Below are 16,908 nucleotides of genomic sequence, written 5' to 3' on the forward strand. Positions count from 1 at the left end.
TTTATTTCCATATAAATAACAGTCACTGATGAAGGGAAAAAAACAAAATCATGACTGCCAATATTTACTTAGGAAACCATTTTCATAGAATACGGATGGAAGAAAATGGAATGCATCTTCAGAGTGGCAGGGGACAGAGGGACAGGCACAGCAGGTTGAAAGCATAAAAGCATATTCTCATAAGAACCAAGCAATCCTTGTTGTTGGAGGACCAAATAGAATCATCATTAATGTAAGTCGAATCAAAGTTCACGATCTGTAAGTCCTTCTTAAGATATGCATGATTCAGCTTATTTACAGTCCGAGCAAAGGCATATTTAGAAGCACAACTATATGCTTCCAAACTGTACACTTTCTTGAAGTGCAGATCAAAAAATGGATTGTCCTAGAAAAGAAAGAGAGACATGATTTTGTTTGTAGTCAAGAAAATAACTAGATTCTCTCATATTCTTTTGTATATGCTTCTTGATTATAAAGAATTAGTACCAAACATATTTCTAAAATCTACACATGAGCTTTCCCAAAGCTACCTAACCTGCTTCAAACATTGTTTCTAAGAAAATCATAAGGATTATTTATGAAGCGTCTATAATTCTTTCAGTCATACAATTAGAACGTGTCTCAGAATGTGTAGTTATCTATCAACTCTTGCCAGGGTAGTGAATTTGAGAGGATGGATAGGGATGAAAAAAGAATAAACTCACTTATAGACTTCTGAAGGGGAGAAAATGTTTCTCCTTTTCTCTACTAGGAGGTTGGTTCCTTGTGCTAATTCCAAAGGGAGAAGGGTGAAATACAGGATGGCTAATTAGCTGGTGGCATACCACAGATCACCAACGTGCTGACTTTGAAGTCAATAGCAAAGAACTACCTTTGAAGTTAGTAACAAGGATCATTAAATCATTGGACTGAAACAGAAAAAAATTACTAAGGCTGCCTCTAGGCTTTTTGGATTGCCCTAGGCTTTTGTTATACTTCTAGTGGAGGTGTTCTGAGAAAAAGCAGACATCAAATCTAATCTAAGTCCTGTATGTTAAAATAATACTTGCTAGTGTTACTGATAACAGTAAAAACAATGCCTTACATTTATAAAGTGCTTTTCAGTTTACCAAATGCTTTCACATTCACTATCTGCCTAACTCCTAACTCCCCTTGAGAGTGGAAGGTTTGAATTATTTATCTTTGTGTTCATGGCAACTACTAGGTTCTCAACATGTGTTGAACTGATCTGAAGTAGTTCCATAAAAAAGAAGTGGAGGTAAACATTGCCCTTTAACTGGTAAGGAGGCAGAGAGAGACCAAACAAGAGTCTGAATAATTTGTCACCATGTAAACATTATATAAGACTTAGGTATTTGCAATTTCTTTTTGTTAAAATATATTTTTATTGATTTCAGAGAGGAAGGGAGAGGGAGAGCGATAGAAACATCAACGATGAGAGAGAACTATTAATTGGCTGCCTCCTGCATGCCTCACACTGAGGATTGAGTCCACAACCCGGTCAGTGCTCTGAATCAAACCTTGAGATCCAGGTTCATACATAGGTCGACGCTCAACCACTGAGCCATGCCAGCCGGGCTGCAAGAAAATTCTTGCATGAGGCAGGAAAAACAAGATGGGTTTTGAGGTTAAACTACCATCTTGAATCTCTGATGTAACCATGGACAGAGCGCTTATGTGATGTCACCTTCCCTTTTCTTCTCCTTTTCGAAAGGTCGGATATGAAATTTACATGCATAGTATGGAGCTTAATAAATGATAGTTCCCTTTCCTAAATCTGTCCCCAGTAAGATTGTGATGCTTGTGTTAATACCACCTTGCGTTATACCATTAACAGAATTTAAAAACATTTTTAAAAAAGAATGTACATGGGTGGTGTTAAGTGTAGTGTTCCCCTAGTCACATCTTGTAAAATTTTCCCCAGGTGTCATATTTGCAGCAGAAAATCTCAATAAAAGGAAATCATATCCATTCTATTACCAAATACTAATCACACACCTTATATAATTTATTCATTGAAACAGTTGTCTTATCATGTAGAAAATATACTTAATGCTTTTGAGATATTTTGAGAGGATTTTTTCCTTTAGCCTAAAAATTGAAGCCTGAGCAGGCATGCACATAGAATACAAGTTCCTTCCTCCCTCTTTCCTTCCCTTCCCTTCCCTTCCTTCCTTCCTTCCTTCCTTCCTTCCTTCCTTCCTTCCTTCCTTCCTTCCTTCCTTCCTTCCGTAATGAATTTGAGAGTATGGGTAATGATGAAAGAAGATAAACCTACTTACAGACTCCTGGAGGGGAGAAAGGTTTCTCCTTTACTCCTTGGTGCCAAATACACCAAATTTTAAAAATAGGATTCCTCTCTCCCTCCCACCCTCCCTTCTTTCCACCCTTTCTCCTTCTCTCCTTTCTACACATTCTCCCTCCCTCTTCTCCTCCTTCCCTCCCTCCCTTCTTTCCTCCCTTCCTCCTTTCATTTCTTTCACCCTCTTCCCTCCCTCTCTCTTTCTTGACAGAATCCTAGAAGTAAATGGGACCTCACATATCACTCAGTAATCTCTTGTTTGTAGCTTGGATGGTAGTTTCCAGAGAAGTGAAGCCCAGGTCACACATGAAGTTACTGGTAGACCCAGGACAAGAACCAAGATCTTAGTTAACCCAATCCCACTTTTTGCTACATCATTCTCTCTCCTGTTGCACTATGCCAGTCTCCAAGTCCCCAGACATTTTGATGTCTGCATTATAAATTGACTTCCATTTTAATTCCATCCTTTTTAAAGCCGACAATTCTCTGGCTCAAATTGCTCTATTTAAAACTGTATCACTGATAATGAAAAAAATATAGTAAATGCTGACTCCTAAGGATTCAATTCTAAGAGGAAGGAGAGTGGAAATTCCCAGAACTGGGATATTTTTATTTCATCCATAGAAAATAAATCTTTAAAAGGACTACTCTTTGGATTTAATAGGTTTTCTTCCAGCAATTTAATATTTTAGGTCCGAAAATGAAGAGTAAAATAGAAATAGTCAACTTTTAAAAATATATCTATTTCACTATCAAAGATAATGTATTGTCAGAAAAATGCTGTATGAGTACTTAGGAAAGGAACAATGAAATCCTGCATGCTTTTACCAAAAAGTCATGCTAAACATGCCAAATTTTAAAAGTAAGATTCCTAGGTGATAAATCAAGATAATAGCAGATAGCATATATTGATTTCAGAAGGGTCTTAAGGACACAATTTACACATTCAGACTAAATAATTAATTAAGTAAGGCAGAATTAAGGGCTTATGTGTGTCTAATTCGCCATGTGTAGCCTCAGAGCCTGGCAGGGCCTAATATCTATAATAACAAAAGCATAATATGCTAATTAGACCGGACAGCCAAACGAACTTCTGGACTTCACCCCAGATATCCTTCCAGATGAAGCCACTGTGGCGGGGCTGAGGCAGAGGTGGTTAGGGGCGATCAGACAGGCAGGTGAGCAGTTAAGGGTGATCAGGCAGGCAGAGTAATAGGGGTGATCAGGCAGGCAGGCAAAGTGGTTAGGGGTGATCAGGCAGGTGAGTGGTTAGGGGTGGTCAGGCAGGCAGGTGAGCAGTTAGGGGTGGTCAGGCAGGCAGGCAAGTGGTTAGGGGTGGTCAGGCAGGCAGGCAGAGGGGTTAGGGGCGATCAGACAGGCAGGCAGTGTGGTTAGGGGCGATCAGACAGGCAGGTGAGCAGTTAAGGGTGATCAGGCAGGCAGAGTAATAGGGGTGATCAGGCAGGCAGGCAAAGTGGTTAGGGGTGATCAGGCAGGTGAGTGGTTAGGGGTGGTCAGGCAGGCAGGCAAGTGGTTAGGGGTAGTCAGGCAGGCAGGCAGAGGGGTTAGGGGTGATCAGGCAGGCAGGCAGATGAGCAGTAGGAGCCAGTGGTCCCGGATTACGAGAGGGATGTCTGACTGCCAGTTTAGGCCCAATCCTGATCCCTGTGGGACTGGACCTAAACCAGCAGTTGGACATCCCACAAGGGGTCCCCAATTATGAGAGGGTACAGGCTGAGCTGAGGGACCCTCCTCCCCTGTTCACAAATTTCATGAACCGGACCTCTAGTCCTCCTATCTAATAAAAGAGAAAAATGGTAATTGGCGTACGACGATACCCTTTTCATTGGCTAATCAGGGCTATATGCAAATTAACTGCCAACTATGATTGCCAGTTAACTGCCAACTATGATTGGCAGTTAACTGCCAATTAAGATTGGCAGTTAACTGCCAACAAGATGGCGGTTAATTTGCATATGTAGGCACAATGCAGGGAGGCGAAAGGGAAAGCAGGAAGAAGCCCCCTGCCACTGACAGTGATTGGAAACCCAGGGGGGAGCTAAGAGCTGGGGGGCAGGGCAAAGGCGGCCCTGGGGCCGCCTTTGCCCTGCCCCCCAGCCATGATCGGAGAATCAGGTGCCTTTTCTGCCCTGGCCAGTGATAGCAGGAAGTAGGGGTGGAGCCAGCGATGGGAGCTGGGCACGGTCGAAGCTGGCAATCCCGGAAGCTAGGGGTCCCTTGCCTGGGCCTAAAGCGGAGCCCACGATCGCAGGGCCGCTGCAGCTGCGGGTCCCCGCTGCCCAGGCCGGACGCCTAGGCCAGAGGCGTTAGGCCTGGGCAGGGGCGGAGCCTGCAACCGCGGGGAGCTGGGGGTCCCCTGTCCAGGCCTGACACCTCTGCCGGAGGCCTCAGGCCTGGTCAAGGGGCCGATCCGGTGATTGGTGATCGGAGGGTGATGAGGGTCAACTCCTCTGGCCGAGGCATCAGGCTTGGGTGGGGGGCGGAGCCGGGGATTGGGGGGATATGATGGTCTCCTTGCCCAGGCCTGAAGCCTGGGTCAGAGGCATCAGGCTTGGGCGGGGGGTGGAGCAAGCGATCAGAGGGAGATGGGGGTCCCCTGCCCAGGCATGATTCCTGGGCCAGAGGCCTCAGGCCTGGGCGGGGGCCAGAGCCAGTGATCAGGGGGAGATGGGGGTCCCCTGTCCAAGCCTGACACCTCTGGTGGAGGCGTCAGGCCTGGGCAAGGGGCCGATCAGGCGATCGGAGGGTGATGGGGGTCTACGCCTGAGGGCTCCCAGTATGTGAGAGGGGGCAGGCTGGGCTGAGGGACACTCCCCTCCCCACACACACACCCAGTGCACGAATTTCGTGCACCGGGCCCCTAGTATACTATAAATTCTCAATGAATGAGTGAATGTATTTGAATTTGTAGAGATGTTAAACAAGCAATCAAAACAAAGCAAATTAACAGATTTCTGGGTAAAGTCTAGCTCTGCTAATTAATAGCAACATGACCTTAGCAAGTCTATTAATCTCTTTAAGTCTCATTTTTCTCCTGTAGATCAGGAGTAATAAAGAATGTAACTCATGTGGGTTTTGTGATGATTATGTGGCACTTGATAAGAGTTTGCTAAGTGTGAATGGTAACAGGTAGCAGTACTACTCATTGTAATAGTAGTAGTAATGATAACTTATCAATTACCTAGAAGTATGCACTTAGCCCTGCCTGCTTCATCGTTTTTATTATTGATTTGAATGAAGTCCTAAGTGTTGTGCTCATTAAATCTGCATCATATTACAGTGAATATATTAAAAATTATAATGTTAGAAGATTTGATAGGTGGGAAGAATAAGCCAGACTAAGAATATGACATTTAGGAATAGGAATAGATGAGTTTAAATTCTAATTCATCCAACAATAACACAGTTACTGGTTGAAGGCTATAGTAAAAGATGAAAAGTCATGGTGCCAGTTTTTTGGAAGCTTTCCATCCAGAGAAGAGACAGAAAAAGCCAACAATTGCAGTTTGTCGGATTATGGCTATAACACACTTACCAGTATATCCACAATTCAATGGGGGAGACGTGAGTAGGACTTTACCCAATGAATCTGGGAAAGGGGTAAGAGATAGAGGCGACTGGGCATTCTAAGCCTCAAGGGTCAGTAGTGAAGCACAGTGGATTATAAAGTTTAAGATAGGATGACCAGAGAGAAAGAAGTCAGATCACCAAGGACCTTCATTTAGATTTTATTCTATGTAAGTAGAGGTTATGGCAGGCCAGGTTAAATGGCAATTCATGCACTAAAGACCTGAGGTTTCAAATAAGTATTTAATAGAAATAAGGAATCCATGTAAAAAAAATATAAACTAGTCACCCTATGTCTAAAGTATTGCCTTTAATTCTGGAAAAACAGAAGCATTTCAAAAGAGAGAGAATAGTGTAGTGAAGGGTGTTGAAGCAATGTCATGGAAACAAGTAACACTAATGCTATTATCTCTGAGTGTTTATATTGTCCTGTCATATTGGCGTATGTGATCTTCATGTGAAAGTTATTTAAAGGATGAAATGGGGTGCATTTAACCTAGAAAGGAGAAAACTTGAGGGAACATTATAATCAGCCTCGTTCTGAATTGCTCCAAATGGCAAAACTAGAACTGACGGGTAGAGATTTTGATTAAACATAAATAGGAAATTTAAAATTAAAGCATGGCAATTCAGAAATAGAATGGACTTCCTCGTGTGGTAATGAGTTCTCCATCAGCAGAAGAGTACAAGGAGACTAGGAAAACCACTTGTTACAAGGTCAAGTGGAGAGATTGTAGTATACAGACTCTCCCCCGCCTTTCAATGTGAAGGCAGTAGGATTTCCAAGAAGTATTGATCCTTCTGGAGGATCAAGTGGCTAACTGACAGAAAGTTTGAGGAAGGTGAGGGAAGAAATCTCCCAAACTTATGGTGGAAGTTGAGGAAGAGTGAGAGAGCGGTGGTGGAAGCACCATATATTTAAAGTTTCTGAATTGATGGATTGTGTTTAACCTGTTAAGAAGCCCTTGGGAAAGATGCTTTTAAATTTAATAGACAAAATTCAAATTTAAACTCATAAAAACAAAACAAAAAGCTCCCACTACATCATCCCAGTAGATTACACTTTATGACTTAAGAACAATATGCCATCTTAACACTTAATTGCATGCCAAGAATATGTGAAGTAGGATATTGAACATAAAGATCTCCAGCTTATCGATCCCACATCTCCCTTATAGAGTGTAACACTTACAGTATCTGCTTCTTTTCCATCAATCATCTGCAGATCATTCAAAGACCACTTTTTTGTTACTTCATATTTTTCATCTAAACCTATTCTGTAGTGTTTCACCATAATTATTTTTACTTCTTCATTTTTGGTCACTGTGGGACAGAAAAACACTTAGTTTACATAAACTCTTAGAAGATAAGTTATTCATCATCATACTTTTCAATATTTATGTATCCCTTTTTCTTACAATGAGCTTGAACCTACATTGATGAGAGAGAGAGAGAGAGAGAGAGAGAGAGAGAGAGAGAGAGAGAGGCATTGATTTGTTGTTCTACTTCTTTATGCATTCATTGGTTGATTCTTGTATGTGCCCTGATTGGGGATGAAACCCGCAACTTTATCATATGGGGATCACACTGTAACCAACTGAGCTACAAAAAAGTTGCTGTGAATTTTTTTTTATATAGAAATGCTTGCATCACAGCTACTGTAGACCTAGTTGAGATTTTTTAATCCTCTGTAGTGCATCCCTAAAATGCTAGTATTCAAAATGTGTCACTGAGACCAAAAGTTTCAGTACTATGCTTTGAAAAGTGTGGCAAAACCATTGCTAATTTTATGTGAACAAAATTAGGAAATAATTTCCTGGCCTTAGAATCATTGTCTTTGGTCTCACGTGAATACATCAGAAGAATCCACATTTAATGTTAGCAATCCTGAATTGAAAATTATTGATGAGTTAATAAAGGAGTATTTATCGGATACAACTATTATAGATGCCACAGAGGGTAGTATGAGACATGGCCTCTGTCCTCTAGAAATTTATGGTTTTGTTGGGGAGACAAAACTAACAAACATGAGTTACATAAATTATATATATTATAAAGGTGTATAGAGCTGGCAAAATCAAATATCTTAACCTTTCTTTCAAGATGGATGACATCACTTAGAACATTGTAAGCTGGCTTTGTCTTCTAAGAGTGAAACTGGATCTGTCTTTAGGGAAGACTCTTTTGGTTCTAGAAAGTTCTACTTTGGCATGCCCTCCTAGTTGAGAATGTACAAGACATTATATTATAATATAATCATAGTGATAGGTAAGTGATGTGGAGCAGACTGTGTGCTTAATAGGAGTTCTGAGAAGGGAGAGACTTGGAATAGTTAAGGTAGGCATTATGAAATAAATACCATTTGAGTTAGAGCTTGAAAATTAGTTCCGTTTGGAAAGGTGGGGATGATACTGAAGGCATTTCTAGGTGAAGGTAGCAGGAGGAAATGAATGGAAAATAGAAATGGAACTGCACCAGCCCGAGTTAGAGAAGTGAACAATATGGATTGGCTGATGTGAGGATGTGGTGGGCAATCAGATTAGCTAGGTTGGGAAGGTTGTGTAATGTTTTGAAGGAGTCCGGATCTGAAAAGTGACAGGAACCACTGTAGACTTGTGGTGTCTGACTCCCGCTCTGGGAGGAGGGATGGGTGGCTGGCCTGGATAGTGAGGCTCCAGAACTAGGGCTGGCGAAGGAGTAATTGTCCTCTGAAGGTGCAGGTGTACTGCTGCTAAGGCAACCAGTTGAGCTTAAAGTTGATGATGGGGCTTAGTCTCCCGGAGAGATGAGTCTGAGAAGGTTGACAAATCTAAGAAGAGGAAGCTATGTCAGGTGTTCAGTGAAAGTTGAGCAGGAGACTAATACAATGGTGTCCTGTTAAAGGAGCAGTTTGCTGGAAGCAGTGATACACAGGATACAATAAAGAAGAAAAGAGAGTGGAACTAGAGGTCCCTGGAAGAGGCAGTGTGATTTAATGGACTCTGACATTAGACATTCTGGATGCAGATCATGACATCACTTCTTACAGTGTGGTCTGAGTAAATTACTTAATCTCTAGAAAGATTAAAGCTCAGTTTTCTTAGGTAGAAAGTAGACATTAGAAACCCATCCTATATAATAAAAGCCCAGTGACCGGATGGCAGAAGGACTGGAATGACCAGAACAACTGCAGCCCCTCGCCCTGGCCAGCCCCGCCCCTGATCAGCCCCCATTAGAGCAGGCCGACTGAACCCCACCAGTGTATGAATTTGTGCACTGGGCCTCTAGTAGGGTATAAAGATAAAGGATCAAGTATGCAAATGACTTAGGGTAGTACCTGGTTTATAGTAATTGTTCAAGTGTTTCATTTTGTTTCTTTTAAGAGACTATTGTAACATAGGTATAGGATGTGGGCTATGGAAATAGAAGTGGTAAATCCAGGTAAGATCTCAAAAGAGGCATTGATGACAATTAATGGAAATCAAAACAGGAAGGTATGGAAGTGAACTGGTTGAGTGGAATAGCCATCTACTTCAGAAGGGAAGGAGATGGAAGTTTATAATTTAAGAATGGAGATACGGACTTGAGATTTTTTCAGTGTGGACAGGTTTGCAAGACTGGGTGTGTAGGAAAAAGAGCAGAGGAAAGAGGCGAGACAGAGTGGAGAAGAAAAACATGCCAGCAGAGTAGTCTAAGAAGGAGCCAGGGGAAAGGGACAAGCCTAACAGTGCAATGCTATGGAAAATGAGAGATTGGGAATTTCAAAGATTTGGAGAATAATCCTGTGAAGTCACTTTGTTAGGTAAAGTTGGGTAAAGCCAGAGTTCAGTCCAGGCACTGCATCTGACTTGGGGAGCATCACTGATTTCCTCCCTAAGGGCAGTTTTTCTGGAACAGCGAAGGCAGAAGACAGCTAGAGTAGAGTCAAAAAAGAAATAAGAAGAGACTAAAGGTTGTGATTTAGATACCATGTCCCAAGAGTTTGGAAGAGGAGGGATTGCATATTCAAGAGACAAAGGCAGTGATGGAGGGCCATGTCCTAGAGGGGAACTAGAACAGAAGATCTTAACCAGGAGTTAAGAAATACCTCAGAATTCTGAAACTGTGTGCAAAAGATGGTGGGTTCCTGCCCATGTACATGTCTCCAGCCCTACAAAAGGTCTGTTTGGAGACAAACAAGGCAGTTGTGTCTGTCCAGACAAAGGCTCTATCTCAGAACCAAAGGACAATGTTCTTGTTCTGCCTGCTGTCTCACTCACTACTTAGGGGGTGGGAGAGGGTGGGGATGGAGGGACATAACAGGACACTGTATGAAAATGTAATTTGAAGAAAATTCCACTGCCTCATCTACATGTTATAATAACCAGCTAATTGATCATAGACCCACTGATTCATTAATTTGATAAATGTTTGAATGCCTTTTTGAATAAAGCCCTGTGCTAAACACTAAAATAATGAATTCCCATAAGGCACGATTCCTGAGATTACAGGGAGTGGGGGCTTCATGAAAAAAATACAGGATCTCATAACTTTGTAAATTGCATAAATGTCTAACCACTATCCTGTACACCTGAAACTAATATAAATTTTTTTTAAAAACTTGAATCGGGCCAGTGGATTAGTTGATAGTAATGGGTCAGTGTTAATTTCCTGATTGTGATGGTTGTATTGTGATTGTGTAGGACAGTGATTTTCAACTGATGTGTCATAGGAATTTTTAAAACATATAATACCTGACTATTTAGTTAGGGACATTGACCTCTTTTCTTTTAGATTGTCAAATAAATAAAAGGACAACAGCCATCACAACAATAGCCATTCAATGGGAATGAATCAAAATTATACCTTTTTTTGTGTGTGCAGGGTCAAAAAAATATAATCTGTTTTTCGGTGTGCCACTGAATTTTAGTAATTAGTTTGTGTGCCATGAGAAGAAAAAGGTTGGAAATTGTTGATGTAGGAGAGCGCCCTTGCCTGTTATTGCAATAATATACTAAAGTTTTAGTGTGGGCACTGGGGCATCATGTTGGCAATTTACTCTCAACTGTTTCAAGAAGAAAGTTATTTGTACAGCTATTATCATTGTAACTCTTCAGTAAGTTTGGGATTATTTCAAAATAAAAAGAAAAAATTATGTTTTAAAAAAATAAAACACATGATCACAGTGCTGGGAGTGAGGCCAGGACAGGAGAAGGGTCATCTTCATCCCTCTGGTGATCGGGGAGAGCTTCCTGAAGGAGGTCATCTGAGTTGCAAAGGGCCGGGGGAGTTACAACGACGAAAGGGTAAAGGACGTTCTGGAACAGCATGTATACAAAAGCATGAAACACTTGACACTTTTTAGTAATTACAGGTCTTTGGTATTGCTGGATCGAAGTGTGAGGGTGACTGGGTGCTATGAAGGAGGATAGGAAGGAGCGAGTTAGTCTAGAATGCTAGGTGGAGGAGTTCAAATGCTATCCTGAAAGCGATGTGTTTGTGGGGATTTAGGGGAAGGGTTGTCACGAAAAGATTTTAAGTGAATAGATAGGAAGAGCTTTATATTTTAGAAAGTTTTGGGGTTTTCTTTTTTCTTTTTTTGGCAATTCTATAAAGGATTGGTTGGAGGGAGAGAATGGAGAAAGAGATGTTAAGAAGGTAGGATCTACCAGTTAACAAGTGTTCTTACACTTAATGGTCACTGTCCCACTAACACCAGACTAAGAAAATTAGAAGGTGCTTTAAGTGTTAAGCTTTTGGTACAATGATGCAGCACAGAGACAGTCCAGCCTCCTTGATTTGGCAAAATATCCTCCTCTGGAGCCAACGAGGCTCCAGGATTGTCCTTAGCCAAGAGTCAAAGAAGTCTACGCAAGCTGGACTGGACCCAACCCCTAATTCCCACACTTGAGCTGTGCTGCCAGCCAAAATTAAATGGCCATATCCACATTAATGGAGTGGGAAAGTGGAAATTTATCACATTGTCTTAAAACAGAAATGTGTTTATATAGTCAAAATGCTAGAGAGTTGGTTTCAGGAACATCAGAGGTGACATTGAATAATTATTATTTAGTGAGTAATATCTATAGACTGAGGGAAATTCAGAATGAACCTGCTCCAGTTTTAATATGTTAGTTAGCATTTTCAGAATTATAATTTTAAATTATGTCCACCATATATTTTTATTTTTAATTTCAAAATAAACACTATCATTAATAACTGCCTCTATTTTCCTGTTAAAATAGTCACTGTTATTTATGAAGCTAAATGGAAAGAAGATAGGCCAATTGAACAAATGGAATTTGTCAGAATAGAGGAAAAAGTAGCTCATGAGGAAGCTGCACAGCAACACTTTAAATAAACAAATGACTTATTTTACAACCCTAGTGTTATATAATTGCTTCCATCATTGAAATTAAATAATAGGGAAAAGCTACCATGAGTTATCAAAGACAAGCAGCTTCATTGAAAATGTTTCAATGTATTGATGATGTCTTAGGGTCATTGAGGATGCTATTATTGATTTCATCAAAAAAGTAATTTTCACATAATATTTTTTCTAGAAATATTTAAAAAAATCAATGTTGGGACTACACCGGGTACTACAGATTGAATGTGTGTGTCCCCCGTTGCCAAATTTATATGCTGACATCCCAAACCCCAAGGAGATAGTGTTAGGAGGTGAGGCCTTTGGAAGGTGAGTAAGTCATGAGGGCAACACCCTCTTAAATGGCATTAGTGCACTTGTAAGAAGATGTGAGATCACGCAAGGCTACAGGAAGGGGATGACTGACTGTCTACAGGAAGTGAGGCCTCACCAGACAGGGAATCTGCCAATGCCACGATCTTGGGCTTTCCAGCCTGCAGACTGGGAGAAATACTGTTTTTATGAGCCACCCAGTCTCTAGTATTTTGTTCCTTTTTCTTCCTAACTTATTCCTTTAAAAATACTCTTATTGTACTATTCTTATTGTAAACTAGAGGCCTGATGCACGAAATTCGTGCAAGAGTAGGCCTTCCTTCCCCCAGCTGCCAGCACTGGCTTCCCTCTGGCACCCGGGACCTGGGTTTCCCTTGTAGCCCTAGCTTCGTCCAGAAGGTTGTCCAGAAGGATGTCCAGTCTAATTAGCATATAATAGATGATTTGACAAAATTGTTAGATTCTCTGGTTCCCAGAGAAGTAGTCCTGTTCTGGCATCAAAATGTAATATGTGTGGGGAATTTATGCATACTATTTTCATAATTTTATTTATGGATATAATTTTATTTATAAAATATATAAATAATTTATATATAATTCAATTTATAATTTCTTCATTATATATTGAATATATATACTTATATATGTTTACAGTATATTTTATTTTTATTATAAATATTTATCTACAGTATATATATATATATATATATTTCAGCATATGTTTTCACAGTAAATAGATTTTTTCTATATATTTAAAACATATAACCCAACCTTTTAGTTTATTTATTTGGAAAATAATTTATCATGTTTGTTTTTTCCTACTTAGGACTTAATAAGAGAGCGCTACATGTGATGTAAGTGTTATTATTTCCATTTCAGAGATGTCAATACTGAGGCCAGAGAGGTTAATTATTTTGCCCCAAATTTCACAGCTGGCACGTAGGCAAAGCAGAGTCCGGTTTCACACCAGTTCTGTCTGATTCCAAGCCTTCCAAGGTTCATTGCAGCATGCCCTGCTACTTTCCATTTAATTATGGTTAATGTTTTATATGCTATTTCAAATCCGTCAGAATTTCTTTGATTCATTTGTATTCTCATCATTGCATAAATGACTTACCCTTCTGAGTGCCCACACATAATAGAACTCCTACCTCCTTCATAAGATGCTGCTTTTAACTGCCAGGGGAAATGATGTTCTAAATTGGGGGAAGCTAATTTCAAGGATAAATAACCATGCAAACCCTAAGGTGGGAAGGTACTAAGATGCCAAGAAATCTGCAATGTAAATCCTAGCAAAGTACAGAGAGGGCGATTGAACATATGATATCTGCTTTTTTACATCAACCAGGTCATGTATCAAAATAACAGCCAATCACACTCATCTGGTTGTGAGACCCCTACAAGTGACAGACTCCGATCAGATAAACAGACAATTTAACTTATTTAAACATATCTTCTTTAAATTTTGAAAATTACATGATAGGATTTGGCTAGTCCAGATGTGCAATTCTTAAAAATTTAGAACTGCTGGATTGTAGGACATAAAAGGAAGTCACAAGTATGCATCTCTCTACTCCCTGGAGGTGACCAGCATTTCCATGTCTGGAGTTACTTGCCTCAACAATTGTGACCTGACCTGTTTGATTCACATCAATGGAAATTTTCTGAGTAAAGCATGGTCAAAGATTTAGGACTGTCAAGCATCGCATTGATTTTTGCCTTAAATTACTGTTCTGTCTAAATGTATTTGAAATGGTCATAAAGAGATGTTGATGTTACATTTGGGGAAAGTGCTTTCAAATTGATGGATGTGATGTAGACCAGAGTTGTGAAAAGTTAGTGAACTAATATGATTTATAATCTTAACTTTTCTCTGGAATATCACAATATTGTCTTCTTTTCCTCATATCTGAGAGGACCTTGTTTTTCCTTGCTTCTTACATGACAGAATCATTGAATTTTACTAAAGACAGGCATCACCTACTTCATTTGGTCATTTTCCAGATGAGGAAATTGAACCTTAAAGGGGTTGCCTTCACACATGTTAATAATGCCAACTCCTTGACCTTCCAATCCTACTTAAAAGATTCATATCATTTATGAAAAAAGGAAGCAAGTGACCCCAGCCCATAGTGTCTTTCTCAGAATTCAAGGATGCTGGGAGGGGCAGGGAAAATCACATCCATATCCAAAAATTTAATGTTAGGAGACTTTTTTTCTCTTAGATAGAAGAAGTTTATTTAATTATATAATTGGAAAGAGGCATTAAGATATGTTTGATAACCGAAGGACTTGTATGCATGCATATAAGCATAACCAATGAACATAAGACCCTGGGAGGTAGGGGAGGCCAGGGGATTGTCAAGGGTGGGAAAAAAAGGAGACATATGTAATACTCTTTGTAATACTTTAAGCAATAAAACATTTAAAAATAACAACAACAACAAAAAGATATGTTTGAGAAAGTAGGTATATACATTATTGCAATTATTTTTTAAAGTTTTTCTTTAAAAATACTGCATACCAATGTTACCTGATGGGTAATTAGCTTTATAAAGTAGGATCTCAACAGGTATAAAATTATTAAATGTTAATGTTGGAACAAGCATATTCTCTAACATATTAAGTCCAAATAATTTGCCATTTGATGGTTAGGATACAATACAGTTTCTAAAATTGTACCATTTGACTTCTTTCTGCACTTAGATGAATTCTTTTCCTGGGCCTGTTAAGCTTTTTACCTTGCTATAATGAAAAATCCCCACATTTTGTACTTGTATATAGCAAAATATGCTTGGTAAAGTGTTAGATGTATATACATATCACACTTTTTATTATTGAGTGAATATTATACTTACTAGGATTAATAGAATTTTAAAGAACTCTTAACACTTTAAAAAAGATGTTTTACTTCCCTTAGAGTACTCTCTCTTGATACCATTAGAAAGTTCTTCTAAGCCAATTACCTGGAAGGGAATGATAACAAGTTGTTTTCTGAAAATGCTGAGGTGTGTGCCTTATAAAGGGAAGTTCACGGTGAACACTTAGAGTTTCTAAGCTCTTTCCTCCTAAGCCCCTGGAAGGTATTAAGAGGCATGGATTGGGAAACAGGAATGCTGTGCATTACATGCAATAATGGCACAAGTATTTCTGTCTAAATTCAGCACAGAAATTACTGGCTAGGCGAATCATACTCACGTGCCAAGGCCCATTTCTACCTTTGGACAATTTTCATGAATTTTAAAACCATGGGGAAATATTTTAGTTAAATAGTTTAGAGGAACTAAAAGGTCCATCTTCATGAGCCAATTTCTACCATTAACGTATTATTTCTGTGAGCATACTTCCTAGAGGAGAAAAAATTTTAGAGATAATTCTCTATTAAAAACAAGCCCTCAGAAGAAAACCCAAGATCTTTTTTTCTTTCCTAGCATGCAAAGAGAGAGCCCTATTTGTCCAGACTCGATGGAAATGGAGTTGTATAACACAATTCTCCAACATATTTGAAATATACAGAGAGCTCTCCTTTGCATTTTTTAAAATGAGCTCTTCCACAGTAACACTGCATGCCGTGCAAGTCAATTACATAAAAGACTGGAAACAAAATAATAAAATCAGGAAAAGTACAAACCCACTTTCATTTCTGAACAATTGGCCAACATAGTCTTAATACAGCATTCTTTTCTATCTTCCATTTTAGCACTTACAAAATTCTGTAGAATCCAAATTTTTAAACTGAGCATAGTCAAGTTCTATGACGAAAAGATACACGTGCTGTTATTCTGTAGGAAAATAAATACAAAATATGTTCCCCTATCACCCAAGCATCTTGGGGTTAGTTACGTCTAAAAATGACAACAGAAAGAGCATATTACCTGACACACAGAGGTAATACCTGTCCTGGACCGAGAGCTCTATTTGGATAAACTCGTACAGATTCTGCGAGAGTGGCTTAAACAGTTTCTTCTCCAAGTCCTCCTTTACCAATGATGACATTTCCTCCAGTTCCACTTGGCCTGATATCTTGGCTCAAACTCACCCCTTCTCTCCTTTTGCTGCTTAGATTCCTGGTTTTGGTTTGCAGCTCCTCAGTGAGCCCTGCCCACCTCCCAGCTCTCACTCTCTTCACATCTCCTTCCCAGCCAGACCCAGGCTCCCAGAGCACTCAGCGCGGTCAGACCCCTCGCTGCGCTGCGGTATCTGCTCAGTGGCAGCAGCAGCAGCAGCAGCAGCAGCAGCCAAAACACAGCAGCAGCACTGGCCCCGCCATCACTCCTCAGCATCCAGGCTCAAGCAGGCTGCTCTCTGGAGCTCTCCTGTGGTTTGCTGATGGGGAACACATGTATGAGCCGCAGCAGAG

General features: G+C 40.0%; 1 protein-coding gene across 1 annotated transcript; it reads right to left on the reverse strand.

Moving 5' to 3' along the window:
* EXOC1L (exocyst complex component 1 like) lies at nucleotides 1–16,676 on the reverse strand. The gene is made up of 3 exons (XM_059682482.1): nucleotides 16,424–16,676; nucleotides 7,083–7,213; nucleotides 1–385 (listed from the first exon to the last, which is right to left on the reverse strand). The coding sequence occupies exons 1-3, from the start codon at nucleotides 16,542–16,544 to the stop codon at nucleotides 119–121; spliced, it is 519 nt and encodes a 172-aa protein (XP_059538465.1). The 5' UTR covers nucleotides 16,545–16,676; the 3' UTR covers nucleotides 1–118.
* Nucleotides 16,677–16,908: the final 232 nt, after the last annotated feature.

Source organism: Myotis daubentonii, chromosome 1 (assembly GCF_963259705.1).
Source record: "Myotis daubentonii chromosome 1, mMyoDau2.1, whole genome shotgun sequence".
Taxonomy (NCBI): domain Eukaryota; kingdom Metazoa; phylum Chordata; class Mammalia; order Chiroptera; family Vespertilionidae; genus Myotis; species Myotis daubentonii.